The following is a 20,619-nucleotide window of genomic DNA, read 5'->3' on the forward strand; positions in this document are numbered from 1 at the left end:
AGTTTTCTGTTTTGTGGAGTGGTTTCTTTTCTTTGTTTGTTTGTTTTGTTTTTTGTTTGTTTTCCCTCTAAAAGCTGGAAATGTAATTTATTTTATTTAATTATTTAATGATTTGTCCAGTCACATTTTGAGGAGAAAAATCCACAATAATTCACTCTGGTAGAACAGCAGCTCATGTAGTTCTAACCTGAAGCTTTACAAGCTTGTATTTATTTACCCATTGTATTTATTTACTTATTTTCCTGTTGTTTTTTTTTTTAATATTGTATTTATATACCCATTTTCCTGTTTTGTTGGTTTTTTTAAAATATTGTATTTATTTACCCATTTTCCTGTTGTTTTAATGTTGTATTTATATACCCATTTTCCTGTTTTGTTGGGTTTTTTAAATATTGTGTTTATTTATCCATTTCCTGTTTTTTTAATATTGTATTTATTTACCCATTTTCCTGTTGTTTTTTCTTTAATATTGTATTTATTTACCCATTTTCCTGGGGGTTTTTTTAATATTGTATTTATTTACCCATTTTCCTGTTTCGTTTTTTTTTCTTTTTTAATATTGTATTTATTTCCCCTTTTTTCTGTTGTTTTTTCTTGAATATTGTATTTATTTACCCATTTTCCTATTGTTTTTTCTTGAATATTGTATTTATTTACCCATTTTCCTGTTGTTTTTTCTTGAATATTGTATTTATTTACCCATTTTCCTGTTTTGGGTATTTTTTTTAATATTGTGTTTATTTACCCATTTTCCCGTTGTTTTTTCTTGAATATTGTATTTATTTACCCATTTTCCTGTTTTTTTTTTAAATATTGCACTTATTTACCCATTTTCCTGGGGTTTTTTGAATATTGTATTTATTTACCCGTTTTCCTGGGTTTTGTTTTTTTGTTTTGCTCTGAAAGCTGGACATGTAATTCATTTAATTTAATTATTTGCTGATTTGTTAAAGAGCCAGGGGAGCCACCAGCAACCCCAAACCTGGAAGTGCTGGAGTGAAAAGGAGCAATCAGCAAAGCCAGGAAGATGGGAAAATGGGATGGGACTCCTGATTCCAAAGTGATTGGAAGTTCAGTCACATTTTGAGGAGAAAAATCCACAATATTTCATTCCCGAGCAGCAGCTCTAACCTGAAGCTTTCCAAGCACATTTCTCATTTTTCCCTGCTCCCCTCAGGCTCCAGAATTTCCCCCTCCCTTTGGGATAAATCATCCCCTTCTCCCTCCATCAGCCTGGACAGGGATTTTTTTTGGGAATAACCCCAGGAGAAACCTCAACCAGCAACATCCATTATGTCAAAGAAGGGCCAGAAATAGCTTTTATGCAAATCCCCCAATTATCATATGCATTTCTCAGCTCCCCAGAGATTTCTTTTTCCACCGTGGTTGGAATTAATTCCCAAAGCACCAGGGCCCAGCTAAAAAAAACCCAAAACCCAAAGAGGTTTTGATGTCCCCCCTCTGCAGAGGAAAAAAAAAAAAATCCCAATTTTTCAATGAGGAGGCCTCAACCCTATGGATGCAAAATTCCCAGTTTTGAGGGGAAAATTGCAAATTTGGAGGGGATTTTGGGGCTCAGTGGATCTCAGGCTCTTTTTTTTTTTGCCAGAGAAGAGGACTTGCAAATAATTCCTGAATTCAGCTCCCCGCTCCTCCCAAAGCTCCATGGTACAGAACTTGATCCAAAAACCACTGGAGTCCATAAAAAGATTACAAAAAAAATATTACAAAGTATTATTTCCAAGTATTTTATGGGAATTATTGGAAGTAATTCATCCCCAATCCTTCCCTCAGCCAGGAAATGCTGGGATCATCCCTGAGGGATGAGCTGGGACCTTCCCAAAGGATTTGGTGCTTTTTTCCCAACCCTTTCCTGCTCCAGGAGAGCTTTTCCCATCCTGGAAATTAAAATTTCCACCATGAAACACCTAAAAAAAAAAAAACAAACCCTCAAAAACTGACATTAATTGAATTAATTAAAGCTATTTATCATTTCAAAGGCAAAGGCAATGGGATCTCCTCTCACAGCTGACAAATTTCCACATTTCTGTGGATGATGGAGCAGAACCTGCAGTTCCTTGGGCTGTGGAATCTCTGATCCAAGCTGGGAAATCTGAAAATGAATGGATTTGACCAATTCCAATCTTTTTTTAGAATTTAGGAAAGCAGGGAGAGCTGTGGCCTTCCCACAGGGGTTGTTGCTTTTTTTCTTCCCTGCTTCAGGAAAGGGTTTCCCTCCCTGTAAACGACACTCAAACACCTAAACCCCCAACAAATCCCTCAAAAACTGACATTAATTGAATTAATTAAAGCTATTTATCATTTCAAAGGCAAAGGCAATGGGATCTCCTCTCACAGCTGACAAATTTTCATATTCCTGTGGATGACGGAGCAGAACCTGCAGTTCCTTGTTGGGAAATCTGAAATTAATCTGAAAATGAATGGATTTGACCAATTCCAATCTCCTTTTTGTACAGGTGTGACTGCCCTGGCCTGGGAAAGATCAATCCCTGCCCATTTTCCCCCAGCAATGGGAATTGAGTGTTTGGTGCCCTCACAGCTTTTTCCAGTCTCAGCCCACGACAAGGAGAGACAGGGCTTGTATTTAAATTTAAACCAGTGCAAAAATGTCAATAAATTCACAATACTGCATAAATAGCACGAGATAGACCCAAACCTCACTCCTCTGCCCCTGGGGGCTGAAATTCTGCTGGACAAAGGGGAAAAAAAAAGGGAAAAATCAGCATTCCTGGCACAGCCTCCCTGCCCTGATGAGCTGGGCTGCTCGGGCACCTCCCCACACCAGATATCAAAGGGGCTTCGATTGGAAATAATTACACTCACTTTTAATTACAACCCTGAACAAAACGAGCCTTCAGCAGGGAGGGGAGGGCAGGGATTTCAGGAGAGCTGGGGAAACACCGGGAAGAGTCTGTGTGGGGACAGAAACCGAGCCTGGGGGGCTGAAAAAACCTGGAATGTGAGGGTGGGAAGAGGCTGGAAAAGGTTCCTAGAGAAGCTGGGGCTGGCCTGGGATCCCTGGAAGTGTCCAGGGCCAAGGTGGACAGGGCTTGGAGCTACATGGGGTGGTGGAGGAGTCTGGATGAGTTTGGAAGTGTCTGGATGAGTTTGGAAGTGTCTGGATGTGTCTGGAAGTATCTGGATGAGTTAGGAAGTGTCTCGGTGTGTTTGGAGGTGTCTGGATGAGTTTGGAGGTGTCTGGAATTGTCTGCATTTGTTTGGATGTATCTGGGTGTGCATGGATGTGTTTGCAGATGTCTGGATTATGTCTGGATGTGCTTTGATGTGTCTGGAAGTATTTGGAAGCATCTGGATGTGTCTGGAAGTGCCTGGATGTACTTGGATGTGTCTGGAAGTGCCTGGATGTTTCTGGATGTGTTTGGAGGGGCCTGGAGGCATCTGGATTTGTCTGGAGGTGTTTGGATGTGTCTGGATTTCTTTGGATGTATCTGGATGTGCTTGGATGTGTCTGGATGTGTTTGGAAGTATTTGGAAGCATCTGGATGTGTCTGGAAGTGCCTGGATGTGTTTGGAAGTGTCTGGATGTGTTTGGAGGGGTCTGGAGGTGTCTGGATTTGCCTGGAGGTGTTTGGATGTCTCTGGATTTCTTTGGATGCATCTGGATGTGCTTGGATGTGTCTGGATGTGTTTGAAAGTATTTGGAAGCATCTGGATGTGTCTGGATGTGTTTGGAAGTGTCTGGATGTGTTTGGAAGTGTCTGGATGTGTCTGGATGTGTCTGGATGTGCACACAAACTCCACCACCCCATCCCAGCCTCCAAACCCATTCCAACTTTTGTTGCATAAAACATCAGGGCAAAGGATCCCCTTTGTTCATCTCCTCCTCTCTGTAAATCAACAATTCTCCTCAACACCTTTGGACTGAAAGGAATGATTGGATGGGATATTGGGATTGAACCCTCTGTGAGGGTGAGGAGGGGCTGGGCTGGAATTCCCAGAGAAGCTGTGGCTGGATCCCTGAAGTGTCCAGTGTGGAGAAACCTGGGACAGTGAAAGTGTCCCTGCCCTTCCTCCAGGTCCCTCCCAACCCAAACCTGGAATCCCATGAAATACAAGCCTGGAATTCCACAGAAACCCTTTCTCCCTGGAGCTGCAGAGCTGCCCAGCCCCAAGCTGGGGGTGAAGACCCACCTTCACAGAATGTCCAGAATCACTGGGTTGGAAGAGACCTTCAAGATCGAGTCCAACCCAGCCCCAACACCTCAACTCAACCCTGGCACCCAGTGCCACATCCAGGCTTTGTTAAACACACACAGGGATGGGGACTCCACTGTCTCCCTGGGCAGAGCAAACACCCCAGAATTGCCCAGGGTGTTCTCAAAATTCCCAGAATTTACAGAATTCACACAATCACAGAATCACTGGGTTGGAAGAAACCTTCAAGATCATCAAGTCCAACCCAGCCCCAACCATCCCAGTGCCACATCCAGGCTTGTTTTAAACACACACAGGGATGGGGACTCCACCGCCTCCCCAGGCAGACCATGCCAGAACTTTATCACTCTTTCTGTAAAAAACTTTTTCCTAATGCCCAACCTAAATTTCCCTTGGGGCAGCTTAAGGCTGTGTCCTCTGGTTCTGTCAGCTCCTGGAGACAGAGCCCAGCCCCAGTTGAGCACAGGCACCTTTCAGGAGCTGCAGAAAGTGATGAGGACATCCCTCAGTGTCCGTTTGTCCAGGACAAACATCCCCAGCTCCCTCAGTGGCTCCTCACTCACAGGGTTTGTGTTCCCAGCCCCTCTGGATGAGCTCAAGAGTCCCAGATCCTCCCAAACTGAGGGCCCAGAAGCACAGGCACCTTTCAGGGATTGTGAAGGGTGATGAGGTGACCCCTGAGCCTCCTTTTGTCCAGGCTGAGCTCCCTCAGTGGTTCCTCACTCACAGGGTTTGTATTCCCAACCCTTCTGGATGAGCTCAAGAGTCCCAAAATCCTTCCCAAGCTGAGGGCTCAGAAGCACAGGCACCTTTCAGGAGCTGTGGAGGGTGATGAGGTGACCCCTGAGTGTCAGCTTCGTGCCCTTTTCTCCAGGCTGAGCTCCCTCAGTGGCTCCTCACTCACAGGGTTTGTGTTCCCCAGGGTTTGTATTCCTCACTCACAGGGTTTGTATTTGGAGCTCAAGAGTCCCCAAATCGTTCCCAAACTGGGGAAGCACAGGCACCTTTCAGGAGCTGTGGAGGGTGATGAGGTCACCCTTGAGTCTCCTTTTGTCCAGGCTGAGCTCCCTCAGTGTTTCCTCACTCACAGGGTTTGTGTTCCCGGCCCCTCTGGATGAGCTCAAGAGTCCCAAATCCCCCCCAAACTGAGGGTCCAGAAGCACAGGCACCTTTCAGGGGTTGTGAGGGGTGATGAGGTGACCCCTGAGTGTCAGCTTTGTGTCCTTTTGTCCAGGCTGAGCTCCCTCAGTGGCTCCTCACTCACCGGGGTTTGTGTTCTTGGCCCCTCCGGATGAGGAGTCTCACAACCCCTGCCAAGCTGAGGGCCCAGAGGCACAGCCACCTTTCAGGAGGGTGATGAGGTGACCCCTGAGTGTCCGTCTGTCCGGGACAAGCCCCCTCCCCGAGCTCACCTTGGCGGGGTTGAGGGCGGTGATGACCCACACGCAGTAGGCGTTGTTGTCGTACTGCACGGGGTAGTTGGGGGACGTGATGACCCCGCTGGGCCCGCGCAGGTACGTGTCACACATCCTGGCTGGGGACACAAACGGGGACACTCAGCACTGGGGAGGGGCAGGAGGAGGGATGAGCGAGGGGTGGAGATGGAAAAGGGAGGTGGTGGAAAGAATTGAGGAGTTGGTGTTTTTGCGGCCTACGCTGCTCCTTTTTTACACCCAGGCGGTGAAAATGAGGGGTTTCTCTGTGAGGAGTGGGGCGATCAACTCTTGATCCCAAAAACCCCATATCCCATAAAACCCCTGATCCCATCAACCCTTGATCCCAATAATCCCTGATCCCAATAATCCCTGATCCCAATAATCCCTGCTCTCAACAATCCCTGATCCCACCAAACCCTGATCTCACCCAAACCCTGATCCCATCAACCCATGATCCCAATGATCCCTAATCTCACCAAAACCTGATCCCATTAAACCCTCATCCCAACAAACCCAGATCTCACCCAAACCTGATCCCAACAAACCCCAATCCCATCAACCCATGATCCCAACAAACCCTGATCTCATCAACCGCTGATCCCAATAATCCCTGATCCCACCAAACCCTGATCCCACCAACCTCTGATTCAAAAAACCCCAGATCCCATCCACCTCAGATCCCACCAAACCCTGATCTCATCAACCTCTGATCCCACCAAACTCTGATCTCATCAACCCCTGATCCCACCAACCCTCAATCCCATCTCCCCTCAGACCAACACCCAACCGCTCTCTATGCTCACACTGATTTATTTCCTTTTCTTCCTCCTTTTTTCCTCACAAAAACCCTTCCCCATCCAGGCCAGGAATGACAAGTCTCCTTCCTGATGTCCCCAAAAAACCCCATTCCCTTTCTTCCTGCAGATCAAACCCCCAAAACACTGCACAGCCAGGATTTATTAGGTCATTATTAAGTATTTATCAGCTGGTTTCCTTCTGCGGGCTCAGAACTAAGGTGGAAACTCAGCTCTGCATCTTCAAAACATCTCAGGTAAAGGAAAAGCTGGAAAAAAGTGCTTAAGCAGGGAAAATTTTGCCTGTGGAATGCCTTTGATGTAATATTTAGCTGAAATATTCCACAAAAAAAAGTGGGGAAAAACATCCTGGTTCTGGAAATATCCTCTGCTGTGATGAAGCCTCAAAATTAATTTATTGTTGAAGTTTATTTATTTATTTAAATGTATAATTTAATTTTGGAGATGTATTTGCATTTTTGGAGTCTGAAAAGGTTTTTTTTTTTCTTTGTAAAATATAGAAAATAATCTCCTGGCCAAGCTGTGGGGATGGCTGGGAAGCAGCTCAGGAAGGAGCTGAGATCACTTATCCAGGATGCTGAACCTCTCCTGCCTCATCCACAGTGTAAAAAAAAGGGTAAATCCCATTATTCCCATTTTTCAGGTGGGATTAAGTGACTCTCCCAGGATCCAGAGGGAAGCTGCAGAAATTTCCCCCAGAATTTGCTCACTGGGGATTAAGAAATTATTGAAGCCCAAGGGGTTAAAATCTGGGACTGACTCTGGAATTTGAGGGAAGCCAAATAAAAAAATGGCACAAACTGGGAGGAAAAAGTGGCAGAAAGCTGAAATAAAAATCAGAGTTTTTAAATAGAAGAAAAAAAAAAAACCCAAAACATGAAAGTCAGCAGCTAAAAAAATTAAGTTGATTCACAGAAACAGAATAATGCTGGCAAATCCTTTCTTATCTCTTGCAGGAGGACACCATAAATTTCCTTTACAGTGTCACATATTTATGCCAAATATCCTCTTACACTGATTCAATTTATTCCAGGCTTGTTTCAAGAATTACATGGGATTCCAAAGCCCTGAAAAAAATCTGCAGATGAAATTAAAAAGAACTGGGGAAAAAAAAACCCAAAAACCTATTTATGACTTTAAGAGCTTTAAAGGGATTCAATTAAAAATATTACAAGTTGTTCTTTATTAGCATTACAAATATCACAATGTGACATTTCAGAGAGGGAATGAAAACAAAATGGCCAAGGGCAAAATGGGAAAAATGGGAAAAAACCCTCAATTTCCTGATGGCTCATGGCACAGGATGAGGCTCCTGGGGAAGCACAGCCCCAAAATTCCACATTTCCCATTAAAAATCTCCAACCAGCTCTGCTTTTCCAGGTTTTATTCCAGTCTTTCCTCTAACAGGAGAAGGAGGAGAGGGGAGAAAACACCTGGAATAGGGAGAGGGGTGATCCTGCTCAGGTTTGACCTCCCTGAATTAAAAGAATGTTCTGGAGAGAGGGAAGGGCAGGGATTTAGGGACAGCTGGGGGGAGTCTGTGAGGGGAGGAGGAAGTGCCTAAACAGGGGCTGAGAGGCTGAAAACAGCTTTAAAGTGAGGGTGGGGAGGCCTTGGGGAAGATTTCCCAGAGAAATTGTGGATGTCCCATCCTTGGAAGTGTCCAAGGCCAGCCCGGGATGGGGGAAGGTGTCCCTGCCCATGGAACATCTTCCTTAAGGTTCCTCCCAACCCAAACCCCTCTGGGACTCTCTGACCTGGCCAAGGGATGACCTGAGGGCAGGATGGGTGAGAAATGAACAGCAAAGAGCTGGGAGTTCCAAAAAAATCCCAAAATTCAGCCAGGCTGAGCCCCCTCAGGCTGCCCCTGGATCCCTGGGAGTGTCCAAGACCAGTTTGGAGGGACAGTGGAAGGAACAGGATGGTCCTCAATGTCCCTCCACCCCAAACCACTCTGAGATTTGGCCTTGAGGGCAGGATGGGTGAGAAATGGACAAGAAGGAGCTGGGAATTCCCAAAAATCCCAAAATTCAGCCAGGCTGAGCCCCCTCAGGCTGCCCCTGGATCCCTGGGAGTGTCCAAGGCCAGCATGGAGGGACAGTGGGAACAACAGGATGGTCCAACCCAAACCATTCTGGGATTATTTGACCTGAGGGCAGGATGGGTGAGAAATGGACAAGAAGGAGCTGGGAATTCCTACAAATCCCAAAATTCAGCCAAGCTGAGCCCCCTGAGTCTGCCCCATCCCTGGGAGTGTCCAAGGCCAGCATGGAGGGACAGTGGGAAGAACAGGATGGTCCAACCCAAACCATTCTGGGATTATTTGACTTGAGGGCAGGACGGGTGAGAAATGGAACAGGAAAGAGCTGGGAATTCCCAAAAATCCCAAAATTCAGCCAGGCTGAGCCCCCTCAGGCTGCCCCTGGATCCCTGGGAGTGTCTAAGACCAGCATGGAGGGACAGTGGGAAGAACAGGATGGTCCTACCCAAGCCATTCTGGGATTATTTGACCTGAGGGCAGGATGGATGATGGAAAAGGGAGGAAGGAGCTGAGAATTCCCCCAAATCCCCAGATCCAGGCAGGCTGAGCCCCTCAGACTCCCTCTGGACCCCTGGGAGTGTCTAAGACAGTGGAAGGAGCAGGATGGTCCTCAATGTCCCTCCAACCCAAACCATTCTGGCATTATTTGACCAAGGGGCAGGATGGGTGATGGAAAAGGGACAGGAAGGAGCTGGGAATTCCTAAAAATCCCGAAATCCAGGCAGGCTGAGCCCCTCACCTCTGCAGACGGGCCGGTGGTCGCTCCAGGCCACGATGATGTCGCTGACTCTCTTGCAGGTGATGCTCTTGGAGCCCTGCAGGTCGTAGCCCTCGTTGCAGGAGAACTGGATGCTGGAGCCCAGCCTGGAGAGGGGACAGAGGGGACATCAGCCAGCTCCTGATGCCAGGATTTGGGGCCAGGGCCATCCCCTGGCCCTGCAGGCAGCAGGAAGGGAGGAGGGACCAGCTCTGCCTCCCCTCTGCTGTGCTTGCCCCAGGTGCTGATGCCCAAATCTCAATTTTTAGTGACATTTCAGTGGGAATTTCATCCACAGCTCTGAGAGAGGACGTGCTCAGCGCTCTCATAAAGCGAAATAAAAATCGTCATCAACTGCTGAGAGTTCTGCTCTTTGTTCTGTGGTTTGGATTCTGAGCTTTGCTGTTCCAGCTGCTTTGTTCACTGGGTAACACAATCCAGCCTGCAGCAGCTGGGAATTCATCCCATGGAATTTCGGGACTGCTGGGATTCCCTTTCCTCTGCCCTCTCTCCTTTGCTGGATTTGAGGAGAATTTGACAGACTGGGATTTGACTGAGAGACACTTTCCATGAGCAAAACAGCCCTGGGCAGCAAAATCAGATGAAATATTGATTCCCCACGGCCACCAGCAGCTGGGGCATCCCTGCAAAGGAAAACTGGGAACTGGAAAGGAACAACAGCTCTGGTTTAAACTTTCTAAACCCCAATTAGCCGGCACCACACAGGCTCAGTGACAAGGAACCTCAGCCACCTCAAATTCTCTAAGGGCAGGGCCATGCTGAGGCTTGAGCTAATTTGAAAAGTGATTTTTTTCTTCTGGCTGTTTCAGTTTTCCAGGGGAGGGATGACAGCACACAACCCGGATTGGGAAAGGATAAAAACACTGCAGGAGATCTTTGTGGAACAGCACACACAGGAAGGGTTTTACCCACGTGCTCCCCAAAACTGGGCAGGATTTTGGGAGGGGGGACTGAGCAAACAGAGCCTCCCACACAAGGAGCACACCCAGGAGCTCATGCACAGAACACACAGAAAATATTCTTACCTAAAATCGTTGCCTATCCTTTTGCCTCTCTCGGGAATCCCAGGGTCTGGACACAAATTATGTCCCTGGGACACACCAACCTGAGTTACTACAAAGCAAAAAACAGCACATACAGAGACAGAATAGCAAAAGGAACATTCTTGCAGCAGCTGGCTTGGTGGATGTGGCGAGAAAAATGGCAACTGGGAGCTCAGAAACCTCAATGTTTTATTCCACAAAAAAACAACAGCTTTGGAAACAAATATCCTGCTCAGTTTACAACCTGAGTATTTTCTAGGAAATGCCAGCTAGGGACACAGTTTTCCCTCCATTCCACTACAGAAATACCTCTGGAAAAAGCTGATTTTTGGGTATTTTTTCCATTCTGCTAAATGACACCAATCACAGACCCTGTTTGTTGTGACTAAAACTCCACCTGCCACCCTCCAAGGTGACCTCACAGCCCTCCAAACCCAGCCCAGCGTGCCAGGGAAAGAAAACAACTCCATGAAAAGGCAGGTGTGTGATCCCAGGGGGGGAAAACCAAGCACAGAACGAGAGGGAGAAAGGAGAGGGGGATGCAAGTCGAGGGTTTGAGAGCCAAGTCATTTAGTTGGAACATGGAGAAATTTATGGAGCAACCCGGATGCCAACAAACATGAAATCCATGGGGTGGTGGCCAGCACTGAAGAAAGCTCCCAGCTCCATCCTCCCCATTTCCAGCCCTCTCCAACCTGCCTGAGGCACAAAGGAGGGTGCAGGACAGGGGAACCCGGGGGGTCCCTCAGCCCTGGCACAATCCTGGTTTCCAGGCTGAATTCCAGCACAGCCACAAGGGACAAAAGGGGGATTTTGCCACAGGAATTCGATGGGATTTGGTTTTCTTTGCACCCGAACCTACAGCACATTTCTCAGCCATGATGCTGAGCCACTGAAACCACCCCAATTTCCATCCCACCTCTGCCCAGCGCTGGATTACAGGGGAGGAAATCCCAATTTTATTCCAAGCACGGTGCCCCCAAGGCCACTGCCAGCAGGAGGGTGACACTGAGGTGACACCAGCCCCTTCCTCATGGCAGACAGAGGCCTCAGCAACCGCAGCCCTGCAGGGGGAAGGGGAGAACCCAGGGGGAGAATCCATGGTGAAAATGCACCCACACCGGACACACACCAAGCCAAGACCAGCCAATATTTGGAATTAACCACTGGGGAATCCCTGGTGCATCCCCAAGTGCAGCTGCTCCTACAAGGAGGACGCTTGTCCCAATTTTGCTGATCCCCAAAATATTCCATTCCTCAGCACTAACACTCATCTGATGCCCTTTGAGTTCTTTTCAGGAATTTCCTTTTTAAGGCCCATTTTTCCTCCCTTCCCACCGTGCTGGAGCAGGGATGGGGCTGGGACTGTCCCCATGGGATGCTCTGGTGCTCTCCTGTGTGTGTGGGAGGACACAGAGGGGGCAGAGCCATGGATTCACGGAAAACACCCTCTGAGGGAGTGTTTTCCCATTTTCCATGTCCATTACCTGTCACAGACATATTTTATGAAAAATCCTTCCATTAGGATTTCATTAGAAGTTTCAGCTTCTCCACGTTTTGCTGCTTTGGAATGTGATTTGAAAATTGTTTACCTAGCATGGGAAATTGTTTTTATTTGATGACCAATGACAGCCACCTGTGTCGAGGCTGTGAGCAGTCAAGATTTTATTATCTTTCCTTTCCAGCCTTCTGATGAAATTTTTTCTTCTATTCTTTAGTACAGTTTTAACATACGATTTTCTTTTAATATAATATATATCATAAAATAATAAATCAAGCCTTCTGAAACATGGAGTCAAGATTCTCATCTCTCCCCTCATCCTGGGACCCCTGTGAACAGCACCACAATAACCCCTGGTTAAGCTCAGGCAGCAGCACCAAAGCAGAATCCAGCATCCCTCCATTTTTTACAGCTCCAAACTTTGCTCTGCCACTTTTCACAGGCCCAGAGGAGTCCAAATCACCCCAGAGTGTGAAGGAAGGGAGCCCATGGGTTCAACTCCCAGCTCCTGACAGCCCATGGGTTCAACTCCCAGCTCCTGACAGGGAAAGTTTGGCTGAACAAGGTCCCCAGGTGCCACCACCCTCCTTGGGCTCCTTCCCTGCTCCCAAAGGTGATGCCTGTGCACAGGCAGCTCCAAAAAAAAGGAAAATTCACCTCAGCATGAGGGACCCAAGGAGGGTTTTATGTCCCAAAGCCTTGTGGGAGGGAAGGAAAGTGCTCAAATTCCTGATTTTTCTCTGTAAAAACCCCCCTGACCACACACACCTGTAACAACCACACCCCAACATTGGGAGCTCTTCCTCAGAGGAAAAATCCCATTCCCACAGCAAATTCCTCCTCCCATGGTCAAACCAACCCCAGCCCACCCCTTGTGTACCCCCAGAGTGGGTCACTGCTCCCACACCCAGTGATTATTTCCCATATCAGATAAAAATGAAGCCTGGAATTCAAAATTTTGGGAAGAAACAACCCCAGATCCCCAGGAAAACAAAGGCCCCAGAGGAGAGTTTGTCACCCTCACTGCTGAGGTCTAAGCCCAGCTCATGTCTCGTTAGTGGAGATTCATTAACACCTAAAACCACCAGAAGATAAAGCAGAGAACAGGGAAGATAAAGCTGAGCAAGGGGGAGAGGGAAGATATCTCCATATCCTGGGAATTGGGGAATTTCTCTTTTAAGGAGAGTGAAAGAAAAGGAGGAGATGGATTAGATGCTCATTTACAAAAACTTTTGTTCTCTACCTTTTGTTTTGAACACACACAAACAGAACAGCCCGAAGGTTACAAACTGGATTTGTCATGCTGAGAATTTGCTATGTTCCCCTTCCCAAAGTTTCACCTGGGCTGGGCCGTTCCCAAATAAAAAATCAGCATTACAAACCCAGAATTATGATTTTTTTCTGCAGGGAAAATGAAATAAAACTCAAATAGAAAAAGAAATAAAACTCAAATAGAAAAAGGAAGACGCTGTGACTGCCTCTGTAAATTTTCTAATATTCTGTTCTTAATACTAGGAAAAAAATTGTGATGAACTGCTCAATTTCTGTATTAAAAGCTCAGGAATTCTCTCCCCCAACCATGGGATTGGTTTTCAATCCCCTCATCCTCCTGATTTTTTCCATTTCTTTCTCCTCACGAATTCAGTGACAGCCAGTTCTGACGGTTCAGTTTGCCACTGGAATTCACTGTTCAAATCCTCTTTAGCTTTATTTCTCTTAATAAGCAAACTTCACTGACAGATTCCCAAGGGACAATTTCTCAGTGAATTTCAGAACTACAAAACAAAGCAGCATCTAAAGAAAAAAAACAAACCTTTGACAAAGCCCCAGCATTTCTCAGCATGAGGAATCCAGTGAAAGGAGGTGATGCTTTCTGGCAGGAGGGCTGGGAAGGACTGCAGCAGGAATTAGATGGTTTAAAGGGTTAATCTGAGTGGTCACACCAGGGAAATTCCATGCAAACTTCTGGGAGAGATCACAAAAACCAGGCCTGAGAGCTTGGAGCTGATTTTGGGGTGCAGGGTTCACCCCAATGAGGTCCTGCTGCGTTTCCAACCCTCAAAGTTCCTTCAGCGCCCAAAAAATTAAGGATGAAGTAAATTCCAGAACCTCAGTGACCCCAACCCAGACACTGAACACTCCCAATTTTAGCGACAGCAAGAGCGAAAAGGTCACAGCCAGGTCCTGACACTGGGAAAATCCAATCCCAGCTGGGAATGTTCCACCAGGAGAGCTCCAAACCCCAATTTCCCAGCTGGGAATGTTCCAAACCCCAATTTCCCAGTTGGGAATGTTCCACCAGGAGAACTCCAAACCCCAATTTCCCAGCTGTGGAATGTTCCACCAGGACAGCTCCAAACTTCAAATTTCCAGCTGGGAATGTTCCACCAGGAGAGCTCCAAACCCCAGTTTCCAGTTAGGAATGTTCCTCAAGGAGAGCTCCAAACCCCAATTTCCCAGCTGGGAATGTTCCAAACCCCAATTTCCCAGTTGGGAATGTTCCACCAGGAGAGCTCCAAACCCCAATTTATTTCCCAGCTGGGAATGTTCCAGAACAGCTCAGAAGGTGAAGCTTCACAAGCATTCCCAGAAGTGCAGAATTCCCAGAGCATTTCAGGCTGTCCCACCCAAGCACAGCTTGTCCCCAAGCCCCAGGTGGCTCCTTGGTCTCACAGACACCTCCCCAAAATCCAGAAATTCCAACACACTTGGCTGACACCTAAAAACTGCTCAAACAACCCCAAAAATGACTTTGCAAAGCGGATTTTGACCGATCTGGACACACACAGAACTTCCAGTCCTTCACCCACAAGGCCCCAGGTGGTTCCTGTGTCCCACAGACACCTCCCCAAAACCCAGAAATTCCAACACACTTGGCTGACACCTAAAAACTGCTCAACCCACCCCAAAAAATGACTTTGCAAAGGAGATTTTGACCCAGCTGGACACACACACAGAAGTTCCTTCACCCAAGGCCTTCCAAGGCCCCTCCAGGTAGGCCTCACCCAAACACCACAAAACCCACTTGGATGCTTTTTTTTTAAATCCAAACCACCACAATTTTCCCACTGTGGGACCTGGAATATCCACATTTACATTCTGCTTTCAAGTGCCAGAAACAACCTCCAAAATATGGTCTAAAATTTCAAACTATTTCTTCTACCTGCATTATTTGTCTCTCAGTATTATCTTCCCTCCAAAAGTGATTAAAGCAAGATTTCCAAATAATTTAACTGATGGTGAGCACAAAGCACTTAATTAAGATTTCAAACAAACACAATCCAGCACAACTGAGCACAAACAGCACCTCCCCCCAGAATTTTGTATTTTTATGGATTTTTTTTTTTCCCTGCAATAACACAAGCAGCTGTTACATCACTACATTTTTCCTCCATTCAGCCACACCAAACACTCCAGGTTTAATCTGACCAGGCAATCCCAAATCCAAAACCTGCAGGATTTAAGAGTGGATCCTTCCAGGGAGGATTTTAGGCCAGAGTACTTGGAAAGAAAACATTGCTGGTAGGAATAATCCAAAATAAAACAGGGACTTGAAGGCTGGACTTGATCATTTCCAGCCTTAACCATTTTAAGTTTCTGTGGCACAGCTTTAAGTGTCAGCAAGAGACATGAAAATTCCTGAATTTCTGGTATTTGAGCCAGAGCAGCTGGAAATTGCCCAGGAATAGGAAATTTCTTTACCCAACCTGTGGAATTATCTGTGATGCAAACTCAGCTCGTGGAGGTTTGGGAGCGCAGAGGGGCTCAACCAACCCTGCAAATCCAGCAGGGAACAGAGCAGAAAAAATCAAAATAAAAACCTGATTTTCCTGGTGCCATCTCCTTGGGAACCAGCACTCCTGCAGCTGGGAATTCCCTGTGGGAGCAGAAGGCTCCAAAACAGGGACAAAATAGGGAAAATCCAGAGCTGATGGAGAGCAGGGCATGGGGAAGGAGCTGGAGGGTCACAAGGACCATGGAATGGGGCCACCATCCCCAATATTCCAGCACAACAACTTCCAGCCTGAGCTTCCTCAAGATCTGAGCTCCCATCTGGCAGCTCTGAGCCCCCTGGGATGGGATAAACCAGGCAAGGGGAATGAATTCCTATTTTCCCTCCTCAGAAGTGCAGGATCTGCTGGAAAGGGAATACAGCTGCTGTGTCCTCCTCACCTCAGTGCATTAAAAATGGGTAAAACTGCTCCAAAGGCCATTCCCAGGAAGGAGAAATGGGAATTTTGTGTATTGTTAACACCACGGTGCTTCGTTAAATCAATGATTTCACTCCTTTCCCCAAAATTCCCCAAAATCCAGGGCAAAACTCCCCCCACTCCAAACACACCCCCTCTGTCTCCACATCCAGCCAGGGGGTTCCCAACTGGATTTTTCACTCAGATAAGGGCACTGGGAAGTTTATTCCAATAAATTCTTCCTGGCAAGGAATGTAACACCCAGCCAGGAACAGCTTGGACTCAATTTTAAAGGATAATTCCCTTTAAAACTGAATTATTTTCCCCTGGATGCCCCCAGTGTTTTCTGCTCTGGAGATTTTGGGTTGTTTTTTACCTTTTTGGGCTTTGCTCCCAAAAAAACAGAGCCTGTAAAAATTCTTCTGGGAGCTGGGAGGGAAACTCTCCTTCCAGACAGACACTGAGGCACAATTCTGATCCAGTCCATGCCTTTTTCTGGATTTTGTATGCAAAATGCACCAATTCAGATCCAGTCCATGCATTTTTCTGAATTTTGTATGCAAAATCCACCCAGCTGAGCTGTGCAAATGCTCCTCTCTGATGGGGGTAATGGGCTGTGCAACAAAATGAGCAATTCCAGCTTCTCCCCTAAAATCCATTTGGAAAAATGCTCCATCCCGCTGCCATTTGAATCCACATAAAATATTAACTCCCAGTCTGATCCCTCCTGTTTCATTTCAGTAAGAGCCCAAGATTCAGGGACAAAAGCCGCAGGTTTTGCTCCTGATTTGGGAAGAACCTGATGGAAAACTGAAATATTTCCCACCTGCCCAAGGGAGGCACAGCAGTGACCCCAATGTTCTGCCCCTGACACACCAAGCACTCCACACAACCTGAAAAATCAGCACTACAACCTGAAAAAATCAGCATCACAAACCCAGAATTATGATTTTTTTCTGCAGGGAAAACGAAATAAAACTCAAATAGAAAAAGGAAGACGCTGTGACTGCCTCTGTAAATTTTCTGACATTCTGTTTTTAATGTTGTTCCTTATCCCTGCTCCTTATTTACAGCAATAACACCGATCCCAACCCCAATTTTCTTTGTTTTTCCCACTAAAAGGAGCCCAAAGCCACGACCCTGGAGCACAGAATCAACCAAATGCAGAAAATCCAACCCCTTGCACCCTTCCAGGAGTTAGTAAATGCTTGTGACCAGAGCACTGGGAGGAGGGAGTGATGCAGAAATGCAGAGGGAAGAGGGGAAAAGCACCCAAACTTTTCAGAGTGGCGAAGTTTTAGAGATTACTGGAAAGTCCAATGAAATGTTCCAGGAGATTGTTATCAAAAAGACAGTGAGGAAGAGCCAGGAAAAACTTACACACAGACGTCTTCTGGTTGTTGTCCTTGCTGGGCATGAGTTTCACCCCTCTGGACTTGAGCTCCATCTGCTTCTTGACTGCAGGGGTGGGAAACAAAGGAAAGACGAGGAAAAAGTTGAGCTGAGCTTCAGGGATTGTCCAGTTTGTATTTTAAAAATAAAAACGTGAATCACCCACATCCTGCATCCTTGCCTTTGGGATCAGCTTATCCTGACTGCTCAAAACCAGCAGGGGTTTGTTTTTTCCATGCCAGGGCTTTGGAGAGGGATTTGTTTTCTATGTTAGGGCTTTGGAGAGGTTTAATTTCAAAGTAAAAATGGGGTCCAACCCCTCCCCAGTCCCTCTGTAACCCACTACAAATGGGAGACAGGCAAAAGGGAAGCTCTGAGGAGCTTCAGGGATGCTGACAGGAAAATGCTGAGCTGGTTTCCCCCCAGTTTTTCTGGAATTTATCCCATGAACCCATTTACACAGCAGAGCCATTCCAGGGGAGCACTGAGAACCTAAAAACCGCAGAGCTGGTGTGAATAAACAGCAGGGAAAAGAAAATTAAACCCCATTACTGGCCTAGGGAAATATCAGCTTGGAGCCCCACACCTGGGGGACTCCTCCCCAAGTGTGACCATTCCCTCCTGGCTGCAAACTTCCACCAGAAGAGGAGAAAAACCAGGCAAGGGAACAAGAACTCATCCATCTCCAAGGGCCCCATCCCTTTTCCCACACCAGGGAGCAGCAATTTGTTCTCCTGCTCTGGATTTGGCTGCTGCAGCCTCCACCCTCAGGGTTTGACACAAACCCCACCTGGCAGAACCATCTGGGAGCAGCACAAACACCTGGATTTGGGATCATTCCAGCCTCCAGAGGCAGGAATCGGGATAGAACAGCCTCTGCTGTGAGGAGCTGGGATAAAAGAGCAGGAATTGGGATAACGCAACAGGAATTGGGATAACTCAGCCCTCACTGCAGGAACTGGGGTAATTCCAACAGGAATCGGGGTAATTCCAACAGGAATTGGGGTAATTCCAACAGGAATTGGGAATAACCCAGCCCTCACTGCAGGAATTGGGATTAAAAAATCTCCACTGCAGGATTTGGGATAACCCAACGGGAATTGGGATAATTCCAACAGGAACTGGGAATAACCCAGCCCTGCAGGATTTGGGATAACCCAACAGGAATTGGGATAATTCCAAGAGGAATTGGCATAACCCAGCCTCCACTGCAGGATTTGGGATAACCCAACAGGAACTGGGATAATTCCAACAGGAATTGGGATAACCCAGCCCTCACTGCAGGAATTGGGATAACCCAACAGAAATTGGGATAATTCCAAGAGGAATTGGGATAACCCAACAGGAACTGGGATAATTCCAAGAGGAATTGGGATAACCCAGCCTCCACTGCAGGATTTGGGATAACCCAACAGGAACTGGGATAATTCCAACAGGAATTGGGATAACCCAGCCCTCACTGCAGGAATTGGGATAACCCAACAGAAATTGGGATAATTCCAAGAGGAATTGGGATAACCCAACAGGAACTGGGATAATTCCAAGAGGATTTGGGATAACCCAGCCTCCACTGCAGGATTTGGGATAACCCAACAGGAACTGGGATAATTCCAAGAGGATTTGGGATAACCCAGCCCTCACTGCAGAAATTGGGATAATCCAACAGAAATTGGGATAATTCCAAGAGGAATTGGCATAACCCAGCCTCCACTGCAGGATTTGGGATAACCCAACAGGAACTGGGATAATTCCAGCAGGAATTGGGATAATTCCAACAGGAACTGGGATAACCCAGCATCCACTGCAGGATTTGGGATAAAGGAGCCTTCACTGCAGGATTTGGGATAACCCAACAGGAATTGGGATAACTCAGTGTCCAAATCACTTTCTGGGAGCCTTTTCCTGACGAGCCAGCCCTTTATCCTTGGAGAAACCCACTTCAAACCCTTCTTCCTCGTGTTCTTCATCTTGTCAGGCTTTCATCCCTAAATTAGCACATTGCTAAGACAAAGCTGTCAAGAAGAATTACCCATGTAACTAAAGAGGGGGTTTTTAATCGTGCTGGGGTGGTTTTTTTTTTGGGCTTAAAAAGGACCTGTTTGGAACAGCTGCTGCAGGAGGCTCAGACAGGGAGAGGCTCCTTGAAGCTCACCTGAGGTGCTGCTTTGAGAGGGATGCTGGGTGCAGCTTTTCACTCATCATTTCCTCACAGCTTTTGGCTTCCTCTTTAAATAAAGCAGCAAGAACTTCAAAAAAAATTTTAGCTGGAAAATATTCATGAGGAAAAGCTGCTGCTGCTCCTGTCTTCCTCAGCAGCTTCAATCTGTTCAGGGCAGCTGTCTTTTTTTATTAATTTAAGAAGGGAAAACTAATTAACAGCAGGCTGCTGTCAAAGCAAATCGAACTCTTTGTTTCTTTTTACTCCAAATTCACCTGCAAGTGCAGCAGGAGGAAGAAAAAGCAGCAGGGTTTGGGATGCCCCAAAGGTCCACGTGGATGGGAATCACAGGATATTTCCAGCCTGATCTCAAGGTTTTTAATAAATGTGATATCAATGGATCAAAAAAAAGGACTTGGGGCTGCTAAAACTCACATTTTTGGGGTAAAAAAAAAATCTATTTCTGCTTCAAATAAAATAGTGGCAGACATTCCTGTAGTGATTCTCCAGCTTTTTCCAAGCAAACACAGGGATAACCCCCAAATCCCACCCCAACATTCCCTCCCAGGCAATTCCAAGTTTCCAAGGCTGAATTTGGATTTTGATTTGAATTTTCCAGGGATGTGGGTTGGGCCTCTGCAGTCTCTAAGCCTCTGCCCCGTGGTTGTGCTTTGGGGCACGAGCAGCTTCACAGAATAATCCCCATTTTGGTATTCTCCACAGCTCCCCAGCCCCCAGGGAATATTCCCACTCTCCACACAAACAAAAGCTCAGCTCAGATGGTTTGTGCCCCACAAAGAGGAATTCAGGGGCCAAGCAGAGCTTCCCAAGCATTGGTGAACCCCACCAGAGCTGATGGAGGCACCAGGGATGGGATGAGGCATCCTTGGGAACTCTTCCATCAGGACACAGCAGCCTGCAGGGATTTCCCCAGTGCTGAACATCCCAAACCCAGGAGAAGGCAGTGGAAGGTGCCAGGGGGTGCAATCAGAAGAATTTTAAGGTCCCTTCCAACCCAAACCATTCCAGGAATTCTCTGGCATGGGGAAATTCATAATCTGGATACAG

At 46.8% G+C, this 20,619-nt stretch overlaps 1 protein-coding gene across 2 annotated transcripts in view; it reads right to left on the reverse strand.

Moving 5' to 3' along the window:
• The window catches only part of CSMD2 (CUB and Sushi multiple domains 2), a 263,996-nt gene that overhangs the window by 122,397 nt on the left and 120,980 nt on the right, over positions 1-20,619 (reverse strand). Inside the window, exons 7-10 of one of the 2 annotated variants that reach the window (XM_071453355.1) lie at positions 17,382-17,459; positions 10,293-10,380; positions 9,229-9,353; positions 5,610-5,731 (exon numbers count right to left, since the gene is read on the reverse strand). In XM_071453355.1, the coding sequence (XP_071309456.1) occupies positions 5,610-5,731; positions 9,229-9,353; positions 10,293-10,380; positions 17,382-17,459 (413 nt within the window). The remainder of the gene's footprint in view (positions 1-5,609; positions 5,732-9,228; positions 9,354-10,292; positions 10,381-17,381; positions 17,460-20,619) is intronic. The other variant, XM_071453356.1, reaches the window with a different exon arrangement.

The sequence above is a fragment of the Agelaius tricolor genome, unplaced genomic scaffold (assembly GCF_023055355.1).
Source record: "Agelaius tricolor isolate 1412-34295 unplaced genomic scaffold, bAgeTri1.0.p SCAF_36, whole genome shotgun sequence".
Taxonomy (NCBI): Eukaryota; Metazoa; Chordata; class Aves; order Passeriformes; family Icteridae; genus Agelaius; species Agelaius tricolor.